We start from the raw sequence: 24,273 nt of genomic DNA, 5'->3' as shown, positions 1-24,273 counted from the left end.
TTTCCTCTCTCCTCCATCCGAGACCAGAGCGCGGAGTCATAAAGGGGAGAAAGGATTTCCTCTCTCTCTCTCTCTCTCCCGCGAGAGAGGTAGACATCTTCCGCGCGAACCATGCGTGACGAAACTGTGCTGGCGCTTTTATTATACTCTTCCGACAGACCGAACGATTCGTCGAAGATTCAGCGCGCGAAATCCGTTCAGTTTTGGTGGGATCGCGATTCCTTTACTTTCAGCCGTCCAATCGTCAGCAAGTTCGCCGCGGTAGGCGAAGTTGGCGCATCCGTCGACTTTTCAGTTCCCACGTGGAGTATCCTTGGCGGGAAGTGGATTTTGCAAAAGCGGCGCGTGAGAATCTTCGCAGGGAAATTGGCGGGGCGACTTGGCACACGTTAGGCATTCGCTTTCTACTAGTTACCGCCGGTAAATGGCAATATTTCCGGTTGTGCATTGAGAGAAATTATCCGATAAAAAATTAACAAACGAATATTTCCGATCAGAATATCCGATTAAATTTAATCGGATATTTCTGATTATAATGATATTTCTTCAGATAAACCGATCAAAAAATTATGAACTAATAATATTTCTCATCGGATGTTTCTTGATCGGATACAAAAATTCATCGGTATTTTGATCGAAAATATCCGTTTGTTAATTTCTTATCGAATAATTATTTCGAGTGTGTCGCGATCGTTCCGAGCCGGGCAGGTGGACGGATTTATCCGCGACGTGTGCGCAATATCGAGGAACTCGAGGTTTACGACAGATCGCGGGACGAACAACGGGATCGGGATTTTCCTCCTTCGGCGACGTGTAAACCTCCTGCAGTGGAAATGCAAATGCGACGGACACACTGAAACGAGCGAAAGGCGCGCTGTTGTAGCTTTTTGCGAGGTGCAACCGGATTTTAAGCGTTGCATGCAGCGTTCGCCGGCGACTGCCATCGATATCGAAAGTAAAAGGCGACTCGCCTTGTGCCAGTTTTTATATATCCGCCATCGGCGACCGCTTTATCATGGTCAATTGCTTCGACATTTAGCTCGAACAGCGCGGATATTTTTGCCGTGTGCTCGCGATGTTATGACAGCGTGGACATTTTTTGCTGTCGCCGCAGTATTATGACGTTTGACGTAGAGATTTTGTTAGGCCCCACGAAGCTCTCGTCCTCTCCCCCATCCCTCCTTGCGTCCCGAAACTCACGACCTCTAGCTGGAAACGCCGATCGATCCGTGTACACGCAAAGCTTTGGAATTTGCTGAGACAAAGCTCATCAGTGTTCTAATCGCCTATGCATTATGCAGAAATTCTCTATACGTGATTGTTGTTGTTCCGACTGATCTGCAATTTTGGCAGCTCGATGTGTCACATATACCATACACGAAAAAAGAGAATTTGGTTGTGTTAATGTGAAGTTTGACTGTAACGAATCAACATGTTTTAGCTAAACGGAATTGCTGGTTCTTCAGATCAAATGTGGGTCACTGAAATCAGGAATTCTGCGTTTTGCAATCAAATCACGTTAGTTTGTTCATTAAAACCGAACTTCACGATAATGCAACCAAATTTTTTCTTTGTGTGTCGCATCACATCATCAGAACTGTGCTGGGATTCTGTAATTCGTTATTGGAGTTAACGACAGTTTCGTTATCGTTGCGCAGCTTTTCTACAGTATACAAAAGCTGCGCAACGATAACAAAACTGTCGTTAACTCCAATAACGAGTTACAGAATTCCAGTACTGGTAAGTCCCGAGCCACAATAGGTGTAGTAAGCTTTAAGCCTTAAGAAATTGATCAATCAGTCGATTATTCTCCTCAAATTTGACTGTGATTGGTCAATTTCTTAAGGCTTAAAGCTTACTACACCTATTGTGGATCGGGACTAAGCCTCGGCCTGGTGAATGTTAAGGCTCTGTTGAAGTTCGATGTATCGCCACGTGCGATTAAGAAAAAGCTCCGTTGTCACGCTGACACGGAGTTAACGAGTTTACGACTGATCAACGCAAAACTCGCCACGTTAATGGGTCGCGCCTGAACGTTGCTGCTTTCAGGGACACGAGTCTGAGCACGATGGCGGAGGTGCCGTCGAGGTACCACTTCGCGGCACATATGGGTCAACTGATTTCCGGTGTGGAGGGTCAAGGCTGTCATAACTTTTACCCGACGTGTCCACTGGCGCGCACCAACGTGCTCAACATGATGAAGAAGGTTCGCCTACGCTGAACAGTCGGGCTGAAAGCTCGACTCGGAAGTCGTACCCGACGATTTCTGTATCTGTGATATCGCGAATCGCTCCTTCCTCGCTCCTCTCTCGTTCTCGAGCAGATTCAAGAACTCGAGGTAGCATCGACCTGTCGGCGCACACGCACACGCGCGAGATGGAAAGGGACGTGAAAAATACGGAGCAACGAATGTTGTTGCGATGTCTCGCGAAGCTCGAGATGTTCTTTTGATTGTAACGGGGAATCCTAGTTTTGCGAATTGGGATTTTAAGCTTCGTCGAGGCCGCACAGTGTCGAGAAAACGATGTTATCGATATCTTCTACACTTCGTAGTCATAATCCGCAAATATAAATATCTTACGCATTATCAGCGATTCTCTGCAAAATTCCTTCCTACATTCAGCCGCTCACTAAAAAAATATAAATATAAAAGTATAAAAAGATGGGTAAATAAAATAATAGACACATATTTGCTCAATGATAGTAATGATACTATTTATTTATCAAGAGTTCTTATTGAAAGTTCGTAGCTCTCATATCGTGTATCTCGCTCATCTCTCGATCAAACGCGAAATCCGTCTTCAGGATATATAATTTAGAAATTCCGCGTACGTACGAACATATGCATATTGAAGAGTTTGTTGTACTGCATGTTACCATATTTCAGTAAGCAAATAACAAATACATTCTTCTTACACATGAAAATTCTATCAGTCGTTATTATGATAGACTCGGCCGCCATGCCTCTACGTGAGAGGGTGAATCTTGTATAAGATACTTTGCCAAATTATCAGAACGCTCGATCTTCTCCCCAAAGCGGGCGCCCGGGCGTTCTTTTCGACTGTTTTAATGCAAGTATACGCCGCGGGTATTCCCTGGCCGATATAATTCGCTACTGCTGCTGTTGCCTATCCGGGAGAAACGCGCGAAAATTATTGCAATAATCGCCGGCGTCTTTATCGACTTAAGCCCGATGCCAAGTGCCGTTGGAGCGGACGTTCCCCAACGAGCCGTGCCATCATAAACGAGATCGTGCCAAGAGTCTCGGTCAACAGTTAGGACCTCTTCGCGATATGCCATGTGAAACGGGACGTAACGCCGCGGATGAGACCGCACCGAACCCACCCTTCCCTGAAGCGCAGCCAGCGACATTTCGCGATCCTCGCGAAAATTGTCGCGCGATATCTCACTGCCGGCGTTTATCGACGCTCCTCACGCCGCTGCCAACTTCTCTGCGAGTCCTCTTTCGTCGCGCGAATTGGAATTCTGGCAACGCATGATCGCGGCCCGAGCTGCGTTGCTCCTCATCCCCTCAAGTTCCCTCCGCTCGACAAAGAAACATACAAGTGTCCCTCGCTCGTTGTGATGTGACTCCGAAATTCGGAGTCCGAATACGTTGCAAAATAGCTGAAAATGAGACGCGCATATTTCACATGCGCTCTCTCGCACGTTTGGGGGTTGAAACAACCCCTTCGCGATGAAGATTCGACCAAGTTGATGGTGAACAAATATTTTTGGAATCGTGAGTTATAAATTTCTTATATAAAAATGTTATTTCTTATTCTTTATAATTTTAGAACTATATTTTCAAGTGTCTTTTTTCGGAAATATCCTTAACTTTTAAATAACGTTTTCACAAATTTTCAGTGTAGGATTGTAAAATATGTCAAACTTTGATTAAAGAGACGGTTCTTCGGTTTAAGTAAACAATATTCGGTTTAAAGAATTTTTATTAAAGTAACTATATTAATGGTATTTAGCTAAGAAAAATTTGTTAATTTTTAGATATTTTTTTCTCAGTGTAGATAATTTTCGCAATGACCGCAAGAGCATTTTCTTGAGTGTAACGTCGACATGCGCGCGCTAAATTTCGCAATGGTCCCGAGGATTTCACCGCGAAATACTCGCGATGCATCCTCTAGTGCATCGCTTACGTATACACACGTACTGTCGCGTAATGCCGTCGCATTGTGTATCGCATGCATGATTACCTGGCGGGATATCATGGCGCTGGTAAGTGGGACGACAGCGGCGGATAAGGAGAGTAAAATCTCTTCTCCGGATTGCGGCACACGCGGGCTGATGCGTGTTAATTGAATTTGATGTCGCAATCAAGAGACATTTGGAGAAACGGTGTATCGTTGTTCGTCAACACTTCGCCGTCGTCGATCTCTCCTAAGCTAACTGGGTAATCGGCTCTTGAAATTGCCGGGGAATCCCGCCGTGGATTTTTTGTCGAAACACTTTCAGACGAAATTCGCAGATAAATTTCCAAATCGAAGGAGCACCGTGATTTGAGACGCGGCCAACTTTACACTTTGCTACTCGCCGATGCGTCGGCAGCATCTCCGGCGATGACCTTGCCGGGAATCTTCGCGAGTCAGAATGGTAGCCGTAGCTATCGTCGTTGTCTATGGCACGAGGAAATCCTCGTACGTAGATCGTACCGAATGTCGTAATGTGAAACTCACCGTCGGATCTAACTGAAGGGGAAGGGAGTGATCACTTTCTCTTACGCCAACGACGACGGCCTCTGGCGTCTCGAGGAACACTCAGCAACAAGTTTTTACCAAAGCAGCAAGCAGCCGTCGGTCCGTCGCCGCGTTCCCAAGCCTGGTGCGCCGAAACCACGCGGTACGTTGGCCTAGGTGCGAGAGAGCGCGCGTCCCGGAAGCCCGCGCGACGCGCTCCGGAAGGTCTCGTTAATTTCGGCCCGACGGAAAAGTGTAGGACGTGCGTGTTACATAACGTGTCGGGGTGCTTTACTATCGGTAACGATGCCGCCGTCGATTTGTAGTCGGAGGCGCGAGCCAAGCGACGATTTGCTACGTGAAGTGCGTGATCGAGGTCTCGCGGATGAGTGGGAGGAAGAGCAACCGAGTTCACTTGATCGACGGAGATGCTCTCGTTGCAGTATGAGACACGTGCTCGCGACGCGAAGTGCGATCCACGCGATCTCCATGGTGTGTGTTCGCTCTTAATCGCTCTGTTATCGTCCCCAGCTTATTTTTCTTATTTCGCCAAGGTGCCGAAGTAATTATCAGCGCCAATTGGAGCGCTCGCTTGGGTCGTTGGTCGTCTGCGAACGAGTCTGAGAACGAGAAAAAATCGCGGCTTCCCGTGCATTCGTAGGTGGTTTCCCTGAAGCGGATACGCTCGAGAAAGTCGCGCGAGAGAAGGAGAGGGAGGTATTCGCGGAGTTGCGCCGGAAGTCAAGTCCCGCGTCGGTTTCGCAGTACTCGCTCGCTGGTTCGTTCTTACGTTAATTAACCAATGTCTCAGATCCGCCGCGCATAATGCAGCTACCACGGATTGTCGTGCTCTTTGGCTGCTACTCTCTGACGCTGACGCTCGTGACGGCGGCGCCCAGTCCGCAGGAGCCGCTTTTCGAGCTTCCGGTGCAGCTGATCGGCTTTCCGGTGATTATAGCGGCCGTAAGACTCACCACCTTCCTCAAGAAGCTCGCGTATTCCTTGAATCCAGGTAACGCGCGCGCGGTACAGTCCGCCTCGTGATAAAATTCGCCTGCGATCCGCGTCGTGAGAATAACAAATATAGTTACAGCCGAAAAATGTATATAATTTCATCCTCAGAATCCTCATATATATATGGCTTTAGGACACTCTCCAAAAGAAAGATATTTTAACACCCAAAAAAACACTAATAGAAAAATGATATTTCTTACAATCCTATATTCTATATGAAAACCTTTATTGAAATAGTATTCTTCTTTCAACGAAGAAGAACGATATTGTTAGAATATTTTCTTTTTGACTTTAGAAGAATTCTCTTGAGGATAAGAGGATTCCGCTAAGGATGAGATTATATGTATTTTCTTAAATATGTAGATATAATTTATATGGAATCAGACGAGATAGAATAATCTAGAGTAAACTTAAATTAGATGAGAATTAACAAGAAACACAGAAAAAAATAAAGAGAAGGGGAAGCACGGTGCACGCGTGAAATTGACGGATCATCGCGAATCACGCTTTCTATCGTAAAACCAGCAACGCGTCTGCCATGTATGACGTAAGACTCACTTTCCGCGTTCCTGCTTACAATCGCGTGCGCTTCCGTGTCTGCGTATCATTTGGCGGAAAATTCTCAGCGACAGCAGATTTTAATTCGCCAGCCGTGAAAAGCAAAAATGTAACGCGCACATACGCCATAGGTTGTATTCTCGCGAGGAACACGCGAGTCGAATCGGTTGACAGCGAGAGCGAAAGTGTTCCACTTGTTGCAACTTCTCTCTCGGATCACGGAGGCTTGTAATTACTTTGTAATTGCTCCGAGTGAACTTACTTACCGTTAAGTGGACAAACGCGCCGCAAGTCGCCGGTTTCGTAGGTCAAGGTTGCTACTGTTAAGCCTAAATGATTTTCTGGCCATTAACATTAGAAGCGGCTAATTAATGAGCAATATTCGCCGTGCTCACTGCAACATCGTTCATTCTATCGATCTCACACGTGAGAAATTTTTGCGGAAATCACTGACGTCGCAGGCGAATAAACCGTGATCAAAGGTCGATCACGCAGAAATGAGGCCGCGACAAAGCGTCCAAAGGTGCTCTCTTTGAATCCCCAGATACGTACGTCAGTCGGACGAAACGGGCGCCTCCTTTGATACACGACGAGGAGATCTTAGACGCCGGTCACGTCGAGAAGAGGTTGGTGGCCGAGCTCGGGAATAACGTCTGCGTCTACGAGAGGATCTGCGCCAAGTACGCGGATCGAACCTTTCGGAGAAGAAGCCGGGAACGTATTCTCGATTGGGATGAGGTGTTCAGGTACGATATCGACGACGATGACGACAACAACGTCATCGATTTTGGTGTCGCTTATTTGGCGATTTGAAGAACTCGGTGGCGATGTTAGATAAATTGTTGGGGAGAGAATGCAAATTTTGGGGAGGGTGTAACGCTTTATGCTTAATGAATTTTAATTCTAATATATATGCTCCCTCTAAATTTCTTAGAGTGAAGTTCTTGATACGAACGAGGAGTGGCGGTACTTCTTGTGGCGAACACGTAAAAATATTCGCTCGACGATTCAGAGCAGAGAACTCGCTCTGTACGATCGAAAAGTTGCTCAAATTCGAGCGACTTGGTAATTACCCTTTTTAAATAAGACTATTCCAAGAAATCTCACTCAAAAAATACTCTAAAAATTTCTCCAAGTGAAATCTCACTCAAAACAAATGAAAAGTGATATTTTCACTCGAGACAAGTGAAGATAACGTCACTCGAAATCGCAAATGCTCGATCTTCACCATCTTAATCTTCGCGGCTTTCTCGCGATTACGCATCGCGACCTTGAAGTTCACGGCTGGAGGAGTCCATGCCTTGAAAGACAGGTTTTATGGACGCAGCACTACAGTCGATTAGGAAACGCACAATCCGTCAGGGTTTTTATTAGCGGGTTCATTAGAGCGACGTGAACCGTTGTTCCATTTATGCAGTGATACGTGACCCTCCGTGACAGTATCTTACACTCGCTCTTGCGAGACTCCGCGCTACCATTGGTAATTACAGCGGGCAACCGATTTAACCCGGGATAAGCGCGGCGCGGCTTTCCGTTGGGAAACGGCGGCCCGATATGCAGAGTCGCGCGAAAGCGCACTCCCCGAGATCGCGTCGTTCGATCCATTTTTTTCGATAAAAATTTGCTCGAAGGAGGTTCATTTCTTTTGTTGGCAAGAACATGGGGCTGATTAAACGTCATAACGAAAGTCTGAGAAAGTAAAGACTCGAACATGTACGAATTGTTCTAGATTCTGGCAGGATATTTTAAAACACAAAGAGAACGAGGTCGCCGCAGTCTGGAGCCACATCCTGGACGCATGTCGAACGCTAGATATGCCTTTCTGACTCTCGGGCTGAAAAACGTTACACGTGACATTCGTATAAGAAAAACAGAGGTTGGAATTAAAAGGGCATATTTAAAGTGCGGCCATGCGTTCAGAATAAGGCCGTTGGTCGCATTCCTTTGTCAGAGTAGCCGAGGAGAAGGAAAGGCTGACTAATTGGAAAGGATGAAGTGGCGATCTATAGAGGACATTAGGTGCGACGTCTAATCGTTCCGTTGAACAATTCAGCCGTGTCGTGACGCGCCGTAAAATCGTTGCGATAACGTCGGGACGCGCGATCCACGCCTACAAATTCCTGAAAGGAAGTGCAGCGCCCAGAGATTTTCTCTCTCTCTCTCTCTCCCTCTTCCTCTCCCTCTACCTCCCTTTCCTCCTCTCTTTCTCTTTCACTCTCACTCTCTTTCTCTCTCTTAATAGTGATGGAGCATTTTCTCCTTCTCCCTCTGCTCCTCCTGCGCATCCTTTCACTTCCTCGTTCATCGGGCAGTCACGTTGGAAGATATAATAGAAGTCCCAGCTACCGTCTACGCGCTCTTCACCAGCTCCTCGCTCCTCCACACCGGGACTTACACTAAATTCAGTTGTAAGTAACGCTGGCAGCAGATAGCCTTTAATGGCGGCTTCACGGGCGCCTTAATGCATCCTGATAACTACCGCATCCTTCTGTCGCGTTCCCTGTCCCTCCTCGCGATCGTTCATCCGCTCGTCCATCCGTTCTTCCTGCGCGACTTGACTCAGCTACCGCTACATATTCCAGGTCAGAGCAGGGGGAGAGAAAGAGAGAGCGATAGTCTCCTTTTACGATTGCTAGCCGCGCTATCCGGCTCGTGGGTTTGAGGAGACCTGTCGGCTTATCTCTCGGACTTCCTAATGCCCTGCGGCTCGAGATAGCGAGCACGTGTCGTCGTGCCTGTCGACGACGCACGATGCATCTCTCGAGACGCGTATTTCATGCCAGGTTTCCTCCTTCTCTGCTCCTCGCGCTCCTCCACCGCCTGCGCCTGTTCCTTCTCGTCACCTGCGGGCGCCTCACGTAGGCGAACGCAGGGTGACGAGGTAGACGAGAGACAACCTCAGCGGGGCGGACGGCGGGGACAGATAAATTGGAGATCGGGTACTGGCGGCAACTACCGTCTAGACGGGCTTAACCGACCATGGATGAGGGACGAAGTTGTCCCGAGATCGTCTCGGCCGCCTCGGTGGCTCGGCCGGGGCGATCGCTGATGGAAGGAAGGATCGTAGGTGAAGTGGCGTCGTTAGAAATTCGTTGAGGAATCCGTTTGGGTAACACGGCAAAGCCAATATGTCCTCGACAAGGTGTCGTTTGTTTGTAGAGTGTCCTCGGGCTGCAAAATGCAACATGTAATTCATGCAACATCAAAACGCGTGCTTCGACACGTAAAATAATATACATTTATGATATAACGTACACTGTAAAAACTGATGTATTAAATTTAACACATTTCATGTGTCCCAAATAATTTATGTGTAATCCACTCTCATTTATGTGTAAATTTAACACAAAACAAATGTAGTAAAAAGTAACACTCATAATATGGAAAAAATTAACACAAGAATTTAACACTTGAATACCATTAGAAATCACAGGTTGTGTTAAATTGACATATTTAATACGTCAGACATAGATTATGTCAATTTAACATTTTCATTTCATCAAAACCATAGATTAATACTTCTCTCAAATGTTAAAGTATCGTTTTATTTTAGTTAATTTAACATTATACATATGTCAATTTAACACAAACTGTGATTCCTGATTCAAGTGTTAAATTCTTGTATTAATTTTTTACATATTATGCGTGTTACTTTTTACCACATTTATTTTGTGTTAAATTTACACATAAATGAGAGTGGATGATTTGGGACACATGAAATATTAAATTTAACACATCAGTTTTTACAATGTATACATATTTAGTATAAAATAGGAAAAATATATCCCGTATAACTCGTATATATAACCCGTAATTTTGTTTTACTATTTATAAGTAGGCGGCAGGTCACGTAGCCTTATTCTACTATCTGTAATAGTCACTTTGTGAAGTGAATTCCAACTCGATTTCTTCTCTTGCCAAGTGTAGGGTTCATTCATTGATATTAGCGCGACGTGTTGGGTGTTAGTAATGGTGATTTCGTGTGTGCATTGTAATTTCGCAGCGAGTACAAGTCATCGCCCGACCCGATGAAGGAGAATTACTTGCTGAGTGTCTTTCTGGGGGATATCATTGGCAGTCCGAAGCTGTGTCATTTGCTGGCGAAGAGAGGAAGAGGCTGCGATAACGCCACCCTGTCGGATTAACCGGATATCACGCTCGAATCTACGCGTGGGTTGTGAATATTCCAATGCCACATGGATGTGATTATTCGCGGTTACAGAATAAATTGTAATCTGTAGAACGGGACGAGATGATGTATATGTTCCGCGTGTTTTATGCAGTTCCATTACGTTCGTTAGCGCGTTGATTGCACGGGAGACAACATGTTGTTAAATTATTTCCTACTGTTGAATTATTCTCGTTGTTATCGATTGACAAATATCTACCGCAGATTGCAATTTATCTTAATAATTAATTGACAAATATGAAGAAACATAGTCATCGAGAAAAGAGGAACGAGGGACCATTGGCGTGGTCTGCGAAAAATCAAAAACATTTTTTTTCAATAAATTTTAATTTTAATAATTTTTAAATAAATATATAATAATAAATTTTTAATAAGTTGAAATAAAACTTAATATCGGAGATCGGGGAAACTATTTTAATATCGTAGGTTTGGAGAGATTTTTCTCTCTCTTTTTCTTTCCGTCTTTTACCGGTTATTTCTCGTTTCTCTCTATCTTACTTTCCTTCTCCTAAGCGTCTGTCGATTTCTCCGATTCACTATACGCGTCCGTGACATAAATAAGCAACTCTAAACTGATACATCGTTATACACACACTCCGCATTTTATTCTGCATAGATAAACTGTTTGACATTTAGAGAGGCGTATATGCTCGAACCCGCTGATTTTTTGAGAGCTCTTGCGAAAAGACTGTGTTTAAAATGTGCTATTTTGCGCGATTTCATATGTCCATACACGCGCGCAACGAACACACACACACATCACACGCACACGCGCGTTTGAGCGTAGGTATAGGCACGAATGTACACAAGGAGTGAGAGCCGCCCGCAATGACGTCGCTTCCAACCCACGTCTTTCCGACCGAACGAATAAACGGAGGATCAAGTCCGAAGAAAGTTTCAGTTGGTGCGGAACCGAGACTGGCGGCGCGATCGTTTACACGAAAAAGAACTCGCCGTTGAGCGCAAAAGTCGCCGTATTGTAAGCAAACTCGATGCGTTGAGTTCATGTTCGAGTGGTGGTTCGTGTTTCTTAAAATGCGTTGAAAAATCGTCGATGAGGAGTGATCAAACAACGATCTTAAGTAATGTTTTAGTGGCGACTTTTTCGCGGCAAACGTTATACTTAATAGTGCAATAAGAAAAACATTCTGTCCGTTAGAAATAAGAGATCCGCAATTCCTCTGCACGCAAAGAATGACGAATAAACTTATCCTTGTGTGGTGCTTCTCGTACCTGTACTTCAGAGCTGACGCCGGTAAATCATCGCGAGACCCCAAAGAGTTGCCCGACGATAGTCAGTGCAACTTCGATGCCTCTCGGATCTATAATGTGACAGATCTGTTACGGTAAGATATAATCTCGGTAAAAGTGTGCAAACAGGAAGAGATATACCGCTATTTAGAATTAGAAAAATAGTCTAATCGTACTTGTAAAAATTATCATAGCACACCGTCTAATCTAATTATAATCTCTCTAATAAGGTGATACTTCAATTCATTTAATTTCACAAGTCTCTCTTGTTTTTCACAAATCTGTCTTCAAGTTATTTCGATACATTTAACTGCACACACGAGTTATCTCAATATATTCAATTTATTCTTGTTATAATCGATCGTATAGATGCATAAGCGCGCTCATGACCGACCTTCCGGCTCAAGGAAACGCTCGGTCGCTGAGACAGCCAAACGAGTTGGATTCGTTAGCTCACAGAAAGAATTCTTACGAATCATCTCTCGGGGATTTGGTCTCGAGCTTATTTAACAACGGTATCCCGTCGGTACGTATCCTGCGGGACGTGTTTGCCGCAATGGAATTGACCAGGACCGGCGTCGTTGACGTACGCTCTGACTGTTGTTTTGCAGATTAACGATTATTTTCCGGTGGATCCCGGTCAGTATCAATTAAATCGGCCATTTACACCGGGCGATCTGTCCGGCGGGCTCGGGACAAATCTCTACGACGCTCTATCGTCGATCTCTCGCTATGATGATTCCAAGTGCGTGCCGCGAATACTGTGTGAAATGGCGAGCGGCAGGCCGCCGGGAGAACAGGCATCCTCGTATCTGGGCGATCTCGGAAGAAACGCTTTCGCTCAGTGCGTATTTCCGCGGGTAATGTGTACTACTAACAATAACACACGTGCGTAATGTCGTAATCATAATAGCAACATAAAGTAAAGCTGTCTAATATGGAGAGGTTTTTTGTAAGAGCTTATAACTTTGTCCATAATAGGTTTGTTCGAGTTGCTTGTACTTTTTACACTTTTACACTTAATGCCCAATGCACACTAGTGCACTCCAAACAACAAAATTTTTCCAAAATACATTCTGAAGACATTTTCAAGATGGAGGGACATCATCAGAATATTCTTAGGACATCCTTTGAAGGTGTGACTTGTCTGAAAATAGCTAATATCCAATAAGTTTATTCACTTTAATTGAATTTTTTACATTTTCACACTTTCACTAGTGCACATTAATTTTTTAGAGGTTCTAAAAATGGCGTCATGTTTTCCGTTTGTATTACGAATGTAAATGCAATTCTGATACACTTTTTCACTCTTGCTTGGGATCAAGTGTAAAAAGTGTATTAGAATTGCATTTACACTCGTAACACGAACGGAAATCATGAAGTCATTTTTAAGCCAGCGGCACACGGAGCTTGTTTTCATGCTGGATTGCTTGTTGGATGGAAATACTCTGTTTTGATTGGTGTATTTCCATCCATCTTCAGAAATGCACCAATCAGCAACCAGCATGAAAACAAGCACCGAGTGCCGCTGGCTTTAGAACCTCTAAAGAATTAATGTACACTAAGTGTGAAAGTGTAAAAAGTTCAATTAATGAGAATAAACTTATTGGATATTAACTATTTTCAGACAGCTCACATCTTCAAAGGACGTCCTAAAAATATTCTGATGACATCCCTTCGTCCTAAAAACATCTTCAGAACGTATTTTGGAAAATTTGTATTGTATGAGGTGCAACCTATTACACTAGTGTGCAACTAGTAGTATTGCACTAGTGTGCAACGGGCATTAGGTGTAAAAGTGTGAATAGTACAAGCAACTCGAACAAACCTAATACTATGTTTGATGAAGCATGCATAATATTTTATGAATATACATCTGTAAAATTATCTTATTAGATACATTATAAAATTATTTGTTTTTGAGATATAATTGTTTTAGAAAACATATGGTTTTCCCCCATATTAGGCAATCGGCAATTCCTAACCTTGGGCAAGTCATTTCATGATAACTTATACTAAATTTTAGCAAGTTTTAAAGAAGATATTAATGTCATTGCAATTTAATTATTTTACTTTGCATACTAACAAATAATAAGTGCTATGAGACATACAACATTATATTAAAATATTAGAACCAAATAAATAAAATTTCAGAAGAAAATGAAAAAACTAAAATAATGATAACTAATATAAAAATAAAATAAACGCGTGTCGTATATATACAGAATGTCTCAAACTTTTCTTATCACATTAAGTGGGAATGTAGAACGGGTTGAAGGGTTGAACATAAAAATCCCATACTGTTTTGCGATATTTGTAATAATAACTAAGAAATTAATTGTAAAAGATTAAAGAAAAACGCACGCTGAATGGTTGAGTGAGGAGTGCTTGCGACCCAGTCATATAGCAGGCAGATGTCAGCGCGCGTCTTATATCGCTCTGATCTTGCCGCACCGCGCCGAGGCGAAATGTAGAAGTGCAGCGATATAAATATAGGCAATGTTTGTGGTACGTTGTTTTTCCAATCACCACGCGCCGACATCCGTGCGCTATATTATTAGGCCGCGACTGCTCCACCCTCAACCATTCAGCATGTGTTTTTCCTTAATCTTTTACAATTAATTTCTCGGTTATTATTGCGAATATCGCAAAACGGTGTAAAAACTGATGTGTTAAATTTAATACATTTCATGCGTCCCAAATCATCCACTCTCATTTATGTGTAAATTTAATACAAAACAAATGTGTTAAAAAGTAACAAGCATAATATGGAAAAACTTAACACAAGAATTTAACGCCTGAATACCATTAGGAATCACAGGTTGTGTTAAATTGACATATTTAATATGTCAGAGATAGATTACGTCAATTTAACATTTTCATTTCATCAAAACCATAGATTAATACTTCTCTCAAATGTTAAAGTATCGTTTTATTTTAGTTAATTTAACATTATACATATATCAATTTAACACAAACTGTGATTCCTGACTCAAGTGTTAAATTCTTGTATTAATTTTTTACATATTATGCGTGTTACTTTTTACCACATTTGTTTTGTGTTAAATTTACACATAAATGAGAGTGAATGATTTAGGACACATGAAATGTTAAATTTAACACATCAGTTTTTACAGTGTATGGTACTTTTATGTTCCCCTCAACCCGTTCTACATTCCCACTTAATGTGATAAGGAGAGTTTGGGACACCCTGTATAGGAGAAGGAAAAACGTAAGTGAATTAGACGTTAATTAGGCCGAGTTTTCGTCTCGTTTCTTCTCATTGCGTCTTTCAGATGGCTCGTCAGGCTGGACGTGACGGAGATGTCTCCCGTGCTGAATTTCGCGCGAGCCGCCGCGCTGGGTTACAGCAGCGGGGGAAATCCGACCGCGTGTTACCGCGCGTTCCCGAGATGTCCGCGTAATACCGGCGAACTGGTGCATTATCTGAACAATCACAACGGCGGATTCTTCCGGTTCTTCGGCGGACACGGGCGTGACGGTTACTCGCAGCAGCTTTACGCGTCGCAAGGTAGTGGTGGAGAGAGGACGTGTAGATTTGTCGCGTTGAGACGGAAGAACTTTTCCACAATTAAATCGCTCGTCGCTTGACAGGCAATTCGAAATTCCTGCGAGGGAAAAAACGGAAAGCTCTGTCTCCCGGCTACGCAAGCGCGGCGGCTGATCGTATCGGCACGGGCAAGCTGAAGTTCGACGTCCCCGTGCTAAGCGCTCAGCGAGATTACGGCGAAAGCTTCTTCCAGAAAGAATATATATCGGGGAGCTCGGGGCGCGTGGTGTTCCCAGCTCATGAGGAACCGAACGATCGCTCTTCGGGAAACAGGAACCCTAAATCCTCGCCGGGACACGAGAGCATCGACGCGAGCGAATCCTCGCGAATCAGCCCGCCGTTTTTCTTCCCGCAGGTCTGTAATTAATGTTCGGATAACTAATTAAGTTTTAAAGTTGAACGTTTAACTAGACGATGCTTAATTTCCACGCGGAATCAATTTCAAGTCGAGCGTCCCACGTATAGCACGTAACAACAATTCGCGATATTGTTTGAATTCGAAAATTTGATGGCGTAGTACTAATTGAGAGTGCAATCTTGCGAAATGTCTTTCAGGACTGGGAGGATCAAGATGTCCGTGTGTCGCGTTTCGTCCCTTACCTGTCGGACTCGGAATCTCGCGATGAATTTCGCTTTCCACGTTAGCGATCGATCTTCCTCTCCGGGTGGGAAACCCGATGGTCCACGATGCGCCACCGACGACAATGTTGAGAGCCGAGTTCCCATAGGAAGTAATTTGTTAGGCTTATTAGTTATTAAAGTAATCGACAGCTTACACAATCCGCGAGGAAAGACACAGCGAGTTAACTCCAACTGCACTATCATTCGACATGCAGTCGCCGCCGGATATTTAGGGGCCGATGAATGAGTATCTATAAAATTGTGAACTTTTATACACGTCTCACACGCGCATTTTACCTTTCTCGCAAGAACCGCCTGATATTCGGCAGCCCGAGTAACTCGACAAGCAAACGCGCTCGCATAAACGCGGGGAAAAAAATTCGCTGATCTCCTTTTCATTCTTCTTAATACACCATATTCGTCTGTTCAGCGTTACACAGTTACATTCTCATCCATTACGTCGCGCTGTTGACGCGCGCCATACACTGCGTCATGTATGCCTTACCATTCTCTAGATTAAGGGTTTTTCACGGTCCCGCAGCCTTACACACATAAAATGGGAAATGTGTACACACCGCGTCATGTATGCCTTAGAATTGTAATCAGAGGCACTTGTATAGTATCAGAGATACTCGTACATGTGTAATATTAAAAAAACGTTTGACTATTAATTTAGAAAATGATAAGGCATACATGACGAAGCGTCGGCGGGCGGAATACCGGAAATTGCCGACTCGACGGAAAATTCAACGTCGATGTCGATAGACAAGCGTCGACGTGCATTCTACGTGCCCAAGCATATTCTATCCTCGCTGATGCAAGGGATTCTCCACTCGCCGGCAGCAGCTTTTCTTGTAACGGCTGCTTTCGCGCTCCCTCCAGATATATCGATATGTAGATAATGTTAAAATAGCGCGCGACGTTAGAATCAATTAATACCACTGCGTCTAGACAATAGGCATTAGAACGAGTTAATATTACAGTGTGATTCAGCAAAAAAACCAAAACGTCCGATAAATCCGACAGATGATCTCATTCTTAACGGAATCCTCTTATATAGTAGAGGCCTAGTAAGAGAATTCCCCAAAGACCCCAGAAGGAAAATATTCTAAGCACTAATATTATATTCCTCTTTATTAAAGCAAGGATATTTTCCAGTAAAAGCTTAGAATTGACAAGAACTACCTTCCACAGTTCTATTCTTTGAGTATTGGAATGTTTTTTTTTTAGGTTATAGAAAAAATTCTCTTAGATGTGTGCATAAAATAATTCTATTAAGGATGAGATAATATTTGTCGGGTGTTTGTTGGACACCTTGATGGACGTGAAAGAAATATCTTTGTGGTTTGAAATTTGACGTGATCTGAAATAAATTAAAAATAGAAGAAAAGAATGTGCAATCGACAGAGCGACGGAAAGAGATTGATGAAAAATCTTGAATTACTATTAGACATGTGCAACGTTACGATGTTACGTCGAATAGTTGACGATTACGAGAAATATCACGCGTGCACAGAAAAAAGAATATTCTTGTTTGGAGAATATCTTTGTTGTTGACATTTAAAAAATAAGATTAATGTTAAAATGAGATTATATGGCATTGATGAAAGATAAATTAATCTTCAATCAAGACGAATATAGTTAAATTAACCCAATCATTTTCTCATATATAAACATGAATATCGGTATTGTTGGTTATATATGAGGTTATATATGAGATAAATGATTGTATTAATTTGAGTATATTCGTCTTGATTAATTTATTTATTGTAAAGTAATAATATATAACCAAGAATATTATAATATTAATATTATAATATTTTATGAAAAAATGATTGTGTTAATTTGACATATTCGTTTTGATTGAAGACTAATTTATCTTCGTTCAACATATAATCTTTTAACATTAATCTTATTTTGAAATGTCAACAATAAAGACATTTTCCAAACAAAAATATTCTTTTGTGTGCAATTCCGGAAATTATCCTCGATACCCGCCCACGAAAAGCTCCTTGTCTCTTCGGGGTGTGTGGTCGCCGGAAGATTTGCCGTTGGGCCTGCGCGTCGACATGCGATCCACCCTCGAGCGCAGTAATTTCCGAACGATCGCGAATTTCGCCGAAATGCGAGCCGATAACGTCTATGATCGTGCCGATTGTATAACTTTATTATCGCCAACGGTCAGCAATTTCAGTCCGCGTGAGGTCGAAGACTCGCTCGGCAGGTGGTGGCCGGCAAACCCTCGGCGGAAGCGAGTCGTCTTCCCGTTCATTTGGGCTCTCAGGCTCGTGCCTCTTTTCCGCGCCGCTGGTGAGGATAGTGACACCTTGCGTTTCTCAGGTGCGCTCGCGTGTCCGTGAAATAGCGCGCGAGCGTCGCTCCACCCTCGCAAGGCGGAAGATGCACGTAAACGTCGGAAAGTATATACCTCGCCGTCGGATAATTATATGTATCTAATGTTAGACATGAAAAGTTTGCACTGAGGAATAATGATGATGATGATGATGATAATGATAATGATATATCGTCCCACTCCGCGCGAAATCTTCTCGAAAGAGAGATTCGCTTCGAAGAATTCGGCGTTCGCGAAAAAACTTCCGCCGAACAAAAAGGAATTGCTGAGTCGCGCGATGTCGCCTTTCCGGTGCGAAACGCTCTTGGCACGCGCGTTGCAGGCGAGGTGTGCAGCAGTCGCAGCTGTAAAATTCACGTATGACTTTCCCCAAATAGCGGCTCACCGCGCGCGTTCGTTCGCTACAAGGGTGACGCGCTGTAGAAATAGAAGGCCGAAAAAGCGGCGGACAACGTGTAATTATTTTATCCTTTCTGGCGTGAAATTTGGGGCGTGCACACCGTGAACTCTCTCGCTGACTCGATGCACAAGGGGGATGGAAATGGTGTGGCGAGTATCCGCGGCAATGCCGTAACCCGGAGGGGCGTGTGCCCTGGACAGGGCCAAGTGGGGTGCAACTGACAGCGGAAGACAATTAGCCTTCTGATACATCCAATGTCGCGTGACACGATCCGCGCGATATGCAGGAACTTTACAAAGATTCGTTTCACGCATGGAAAGGTGCGGGGGAGAAAGAAAGCCGCGGGGTGCAATGGATACCGTTGATTTTCGTCCGCTGTGTGCGTGTGTGGGATAATATAATTGCAGAGGACGGTGCGATTATCTAATTAACATGATTACCCTTAGATTTCTCGTATCCCCGACAATTTTGATGCTCGAGCCGAAATTTCGCATTAACTCTACAAATTCTGTCGAACAACCTCGCACAGATTATTGTTCTACCTTGACATGATAATTGGTTACATCATTTTCTCTATTTCGCGAACTTCTTCAACATGGGGGAACGATAATGACATTTGCAGCATCAAAGTAGGCGTCAACATTCTGTATGATACCACATCTCAAAATATTTCAGTAGAGTAGAAATCAATTTTGCCAACTAGCCCCGGTTTCCCTACGCGATTAAGCAAAGCGAGAATAGAATTGAATGATCACTAATTTCTAATTCTTACATCTTAAATTTTTCTTTTTCCTCGCCCGAGTGAAAGGTCCAAATCATACCGCGTTGTGCCGGAATGTGCAGACGAAGCGACGTAATGAAATTGACCGCGTCGGAAAAGACAATATCCTCGAGTGCAATGGCACTAGAGAGCAAAGTGGACGGTGGTAAAGCCGTAACAGGCTTAGCATTTCCGCAGGATAAGAGGAGACGACGCGGAGTCGCGATCTCCATGGTGACGTGTCGTCATCTTCGGGTTCGTCTACACCGGCTGTGCGCGCCGTAATCTCGCTCTATTAGCGCGGCATTATTTTCCGTGGTAGACATCAAAGAGGATTTCCTTGTGGGGCCATTGTATCGCGGCGATAATTCCTCGTTATTAGTGCGCGCCGACGTCGGGGCGTTGGTCTCATGTCGGCTTACCACACCCCAAGTGCCGAAACAAATCCTCCGGAATTGGTGGTGCCGATGCAAAGGAGCTGCGCGCAGTTCTCCTACGCGGTAGGTTGCCCGACAAAGGACCGCCGGGGAAGGGAACGGCAATTGCGTCTGCTAATCCCCGTGAAAAATGCGCCGCAGGTGGACACGCCCGCCGGCGGCCAGGTGAGGAGGCGACCGTGCGCCAAAGAAGCCGAGTTTTTCCGAGAGACGAAGGGTGAGTTAATCAGATACTCTCGGTAATCTCGGAGACGAAGTCGCAAAGGGACGCCGGGAACACGAAAGCCGCTATTTTGCGAATGTTTACTGCGAGGTGATTCAGCTTAGGAGAAGATTAGCTTACACGGAAAGAAAGTGCCTGTTGAGCCAACGGCGTCTCGTCGTCGGAAAATGTCTGCTTGATTCAATAGAAATATATTAACAAAACTAAATACTGTTTTAATAAGTTAAATATTAGTTTCAACAGTACTGCTATTGAATCAAGGAGGTTTGTCCCACCTGCGGTGATGTTGACGAATTTTATCGATTCAACAGCATTTTTTCCGCGTCAAGGAAAGGAAAAGTTATTTTTAGAGTTATTTGTTTACCATAACATTCATGATTACAGTAATATTATTCCTCATTATTATTCTAATAATTATAACAAGTATTTATAATATGCTTACACCGATAGATCGACCGACGAAATTTCCAAAGCAGAGGTTCTCCTTGCTTTTCTTACTCTTATTCTTTCCTTCGTGTATTTCTTTCTTTTCTTTTTTTTTCACAACCATCGATATATTAGCCGGTTTCTCTGTCGAGTAACATGGCTCGCGTCTGACTAATGCAGAAAAAAGCAGCAAGATATATGCGCGGCGCGGGCGGCACAATCAAAACCCATTAAATCAGCCGAGGAGGAGCTGGTACCCACGGCGACTCGCGACCTAATCAAGCTGCAGTAGCGACTGCTTCCAGGAGTTGGCCCGAAAATAAGACATAAATTCTCGAACACACCCACCGACAGGACGACCATAAAACACCGGCCGCGCGCGATCTTATTTAGCCGTATATTTTTCCCCACGAGCGGCTCACAATGCGACCCGCTCTCTCAATATCTTTGCCAGTCGCAATAAACCGCGGCGTAGAAGGCTGTGTCCTCTTCCGCCCCCTCCCAACGGACTTTTCAATTTCGTGGCATCGGAGCTTTGTCACCGTTTGGACGAGAGTGGGCCAATTCGTCCGCACAAAAGGACTGCGGTGGCCGTATATCTCGTTGAAAACTGATTCCCCCGTCCACGTGACGGACGGAATAATTCGGGGAGAATGAAAATTCATGTCCTTCGGCGGCGGTACCCTCTACGCGGTCCTGCGGCGAGTCGCGGGGGTCTTTGAAAGCCCGTGAAATCGCACACCCGCGCGTTGGTCAATCTATCGGATAAGTAGGTGTGTATCCGCCGGTGTACAAAGAAAAGATTCCCTCTATACTTGGCGCTATCACCGTCCACCAGATTTCCCTTATCCCGCGTGAACGCGCGTGACCGACTGTCGACGGCGCCAGTCGCGGGGCTAGTTGACAATAGCGCGCGATCGGATTTTTTCTCCCGAACCTATGAATGGAAAATTGAAAGGGAAAAATTGTATCGCGATCAATCTCGAAAGTGTTAAGGATTTTTTCTTTAATATTTTACTAGAGTGAAGAAAAACCTCCTACAAAAACCTTTTACAGAAAAACAGGGAGGGGCACAATACGTCCATCAGGCAGATTACGAAATTTTAGCCCACCATTTGAACACACAAAACCACCTACCACGTGGGTGCTTGCCGCCGTGGCGTCGGTCGTCCCGCGATGATCCTCCTTCTCCATCCCTCCACCACACCCCCGTCTTTAAAAAGACCACTTTACTCAGCAGATCGGTTTTCAAATCGTTCATAAATAATGAATCTGGCCGCGGGTTGCATCGCGCGACGTCAGTCAGGCACGCTGATTGCGGCATTGAGGACACGTGTCGCGGATCAATCGTCGGACGCGTGTCAGTATTTTCGTATCATCGCCGAAGGGTGCACGCCGCTCGTCTCTCACATTCGCTTTTGCTCTCTCTCTCTTTCTCTCTCTCTCTCTCGCTCTTTCCTCTCTCTCCTTCCATTCCGCACGTCGCCGCCTTTTATCCCGTCAATTCCCTTCTCCTCTTCTTCCTACGTGCGACTCCTTCCTTCGTCTTTTATGTCGTCGCCCCTGCTGCTTCGAGTTTGCACGCAAAGCCAAACGAGTGTCGCGGGGAAAGCCAAGCTCCGACGTGGCGCAGGATCGGTCTATCTCTCTCTCTCTTTCTCTCGCTCTCTCTCTCCCCCTCTCCCCTCTTCGTCGATCTCCTTTTCTTTTTTTAAAGCAAGAGCAGACGACGCTTTAATGCGCTTGGGATTATGCGGCTGGACCGGAGCTCCGGATTTCGCTCGAGATCGTCGCGGATAAGAGCGCGCAAACAGAGAGGTCTAAGAACGACCCTCTGGCTCGTCGCGTCGGTCGCTTGTCAACCGAAGGGATTTGCTGGTTTTTGAATTAGAAACGCTGACGAGGATTCGATACGGTGGCGGCGGTCGTCCAAACGGACGAGCTTGTTTTTCGTCTGTCCGTGTTGGTGTTAATTCTCAAAAGTTAAAACTGTGTCGCAGGCATTTTCAAAGTTGGAGTTTTCCCACGCGGCGAAAACATTGCGCTAAAAATTACAACAAAATCTTTATGATCTTGGATCGTATAGAAATTATGACCGAAGTTGCTATATATATTCGTGTACGAATGTTACAAGCGTTTGAGTATTCGCTACAAACTATGTTTTTTATATCAAATTTACTATTTTTATAGTAATCTGTATACTGCAACTTTGGCACAGTTCAGTTTTACAAAAAACATCGCAAATATAATTTTTATTGCCATATTTCTCCCGGGTATGGGCATAATTCACAAAATTAGAGTCATATCACGAGTATGATTCTAAGAAAATTAGCGATGCCCCTTTTCTTTTATTGTATAGATTGTCATTTAAAATTATCTTACGGATAAGACAGACTTCGCTGATCACATCTCGCGGATAATTAACAATTTCCAAAGTTAGAGCTGTCCCTTTCGCACAGCTCGTGCATTGTAAATTGCTTGGCAAATAAACACTTGGGCACGCGCTAATCACGTCTCGTGGATGATTAATAATTTCAAAAGCAGCCTCGCTATCGCGTTCACGCAGGGATCGCCGAGCGACTCTCGCAAAATCGGCGCGAGGTCGTAAACTCTTCTCTCTTTCTCCGGCGAAGTAAATTATCGCGCCGTGCCGCGCGAAGAACACAACGGAGGCTGCTATACCTTCCAGGAAGAAGTTAGGTGCGCTGAAGCAACTTGGAAGATAGACTGGAGAAAGAGAGGAAAGGAGGAAAGGAAGAAGCAGGAGAGAAAGGACGATGAGTGAAAGACGTCGGGCAACCCCGACTAACGCGGATAATACTTGGTAAGTGGCGGTTCGTGGCCCCGGGGGCTGGCAATCTTCATAGAGCATCGTCTTCGAGACGTTTTAGGCTCTGCCCGATTAGATGCTCGTTCCGCTTCGTCGGGCTAATTTGTCTTCGAGGACGTTACGTCGGCCAGCCTCTCCGCCGTCTTTGTACAGCTAGTTTCCCGCGAATCTTTCCCGGCACGGCACGACTCGTCTAGTAGCAATGTTGACTGGCTAGCTATAGCCAGCTGGATGGACGGAGGCTCCTCGCGCGAGTAAAAAGCCATGGGTGTGTCGTTTACGGCAGAAGAAGTCGCCGGGATAAAGACGTACGCGAGATTAGCTCGCTTACGTCCCGAATGCGGCTCGTAATTTCGTTTGAGGAACGGTACACGCCGGCGCGGAAATTGTTTCACGGTGTTCTGCCCGTCGAGCGAATGCGCCAACATCGGAATTGCAAATTGCGCGCGCAATTATTAAACGGACAGTTGCGGCATGGTGGAGAGAAGGAGGAGGGCGGGGGGGAGGTAGTTTTCCGAATTACCCCGCGCCGCGTCTCGGCTGCAGTTGTGGGATCTCGGCGATCGAGTTTCTCGCTGGAGTCGTGCGCTGCGCGATCCGATTTTAGGTGATTTCAGGCCTGCGAGCGCCGCGCGATCGGTATCGCGTTATCGCGAGCAGGATATCCGGTGGAGAGGTGGGATCAAGTCGAGTGCGCGTGTATGACTTCGCTGTCGAGTCGAAACGTGCGGGCCGCGGCGGGTTGCACCCGATCCGAAGTCGGAAATGCGAATAATAACGGTGCTGCGGTGCGACGGAAATTATTGCCTCGCGCGCCAGTAGCGAATCGAAATTACATTGTGCACGCGTAACGGCTATGAAAAAAGGCGCACGAGGCGAAAGGGTTGTTTGATACGTCAATGATATAATTTCTATAAACAACAGAAGCCGCGGGAACGCCAAGGGAGGG

At 44.8% G+C, this 24,273-nt stretch overlaps 3 protein-coding genes and 1 long non-coding RNA gene across 8 annotated transcripts in view; all 4 read left to right on the top strand.

Annotated features, from left to right (window-relative positions):
- LOC116845256 overlaps positions 1 to 2,947 on the top strand; it is a 53,457-nt gene extending 50,510 nt beyond the window's left edge. For 4 of the 5 annotated variants that reach the window (XM_032817740.1, XM_032817741.1, XM_032817744.1 and 1 more), the window contains exon 4: positions 2,050 to 2,947. In XM_032817740.1, the coding sequence (XP_032673631.1) occupies positions 2,050 to 2,221 (172 nt within the window). In that variant the 3' untranslated portion in view covers positions 2,222 to 2,947. The remainder of the gene's footprint in view (positions 1 to 2,049) is intronic. The other variant, XM_032817739.1, reaches the window with a different exon arrangement.
- The window catches only part of LOC116845258, a 366,503-nt gene that overhangs the window by 132,440 nt on the left and 209,790 nt on the right, over positions 1 to 24,273 (top strand). The gene's annotated exons all lie outside the window — the stretch shown is intronic.
- On the top strand, positions 4,715 to 11,113 carry LOC116845255. Its single transcript, XM_032817738.1, has 4 exons — positions 4,715 to 4,854; positions 5,503 to 5,703; positions 6,808 to 7,009; positions 10,267 to 11,113. The coding sequence occupies exons 2-4, from the start codon at positions 5,517 to 5,519 to the stop codon at positions 10,406 to 10,408; spliced, it is 531 nt and encodes a 176-aa protein (XP_032673629.1). The 5' UTR covers positions 4,715 to 4,854; positions 5,503 to 5,516; the 3' UTR covers positions 10,409 to 11,113.
- Positions 11,326 to 17,523, top strand: LOC116845252. Its single transcript, XM_032817727.1, has 7 exons — positions 11,326 to 11,534; positions 11,612 to 11,798; positions 12,073 to 12,229; positions 12,315 to 12,547; positions 15,000 to 15,235; positions 15,319 to 15,629; positions 15,830 to 17,523. Exons 1-7 carry the CDS (start codon positions 11,507 to 11,509, stop codon positions 15,917 to 15,919), a joined length of 1,242 nt encoding a protein of 413 aa, XP_032673618.1. The 5' UTR covers positions 11,326 to 11,506; the 3' UTR covers positions 15,920 to 17,523.

This window comes from Odontomachus brunneus, unplaced genomic scaffold (assembly GCF_010583005.1).
Source record: "Odontomachus brunneus isolate Ranch 3 - 2012 unplaced genomic scaffold, Obru_v1 Obru_scaffold_050, whole genome shotgun sequence".
NCBI lineage: Eukaryota > Metazoa > Arthropoda > Insecta > Hymenoptera > Formicidae > Odontomachus > Odontomachus brunneus.
The sequence above is the reverse complement of the archived record's forward strand: the minus strand, read 5'-3'. Positions and strand labels throughout refer to the sequence as shown.

Excerpts from the sequence above, each read along its gene's own strand:
- LOC116845252 (XM_032817727.1), top strand. The coding sequence starts at position 11,507 with ATGAGGAGTGATCAAACAACGATCTTAA. Across the intron at positions 11,535-11,611 it reads TGATCAAACAACGATCTTAA|AAATAAGAGATCCGCAATTC; the intron begins GTAATGTTTTAG and ends TCTGTCCGTTAG. Across the intron at positions 15,236-15,318 it reads GCAGCTTTACGCGTCGCAAG|GCAATTCGAAATTCCTGCGA; the intron begins GTAGTGGTGGAG and ends GTCGCTTGACAG.
- LOC116845255 (XM_032817738.1), top strand. The coding sequence starts at position 5,517 with ATGCAGCTACCACGGATTGTCGTGCTCTTTGGCTGCTACTCTCTGACG. Across the intron at positions 5,704-6,807 it reads CGCGTATTCCTTGAATCCAG|ATACGTACGTCAGTCGGACG; the intron begins GTAACGCGCGCG and ends TTGAATCCCCAG. Across the intron at positions 7,010-10,266 it reads GATTGGGATGAGGTGTTCAG|CGAGTACAAGTCATCGCCCG; the intron begins GTACGATATCGA and ends GTAATTTCGCAG.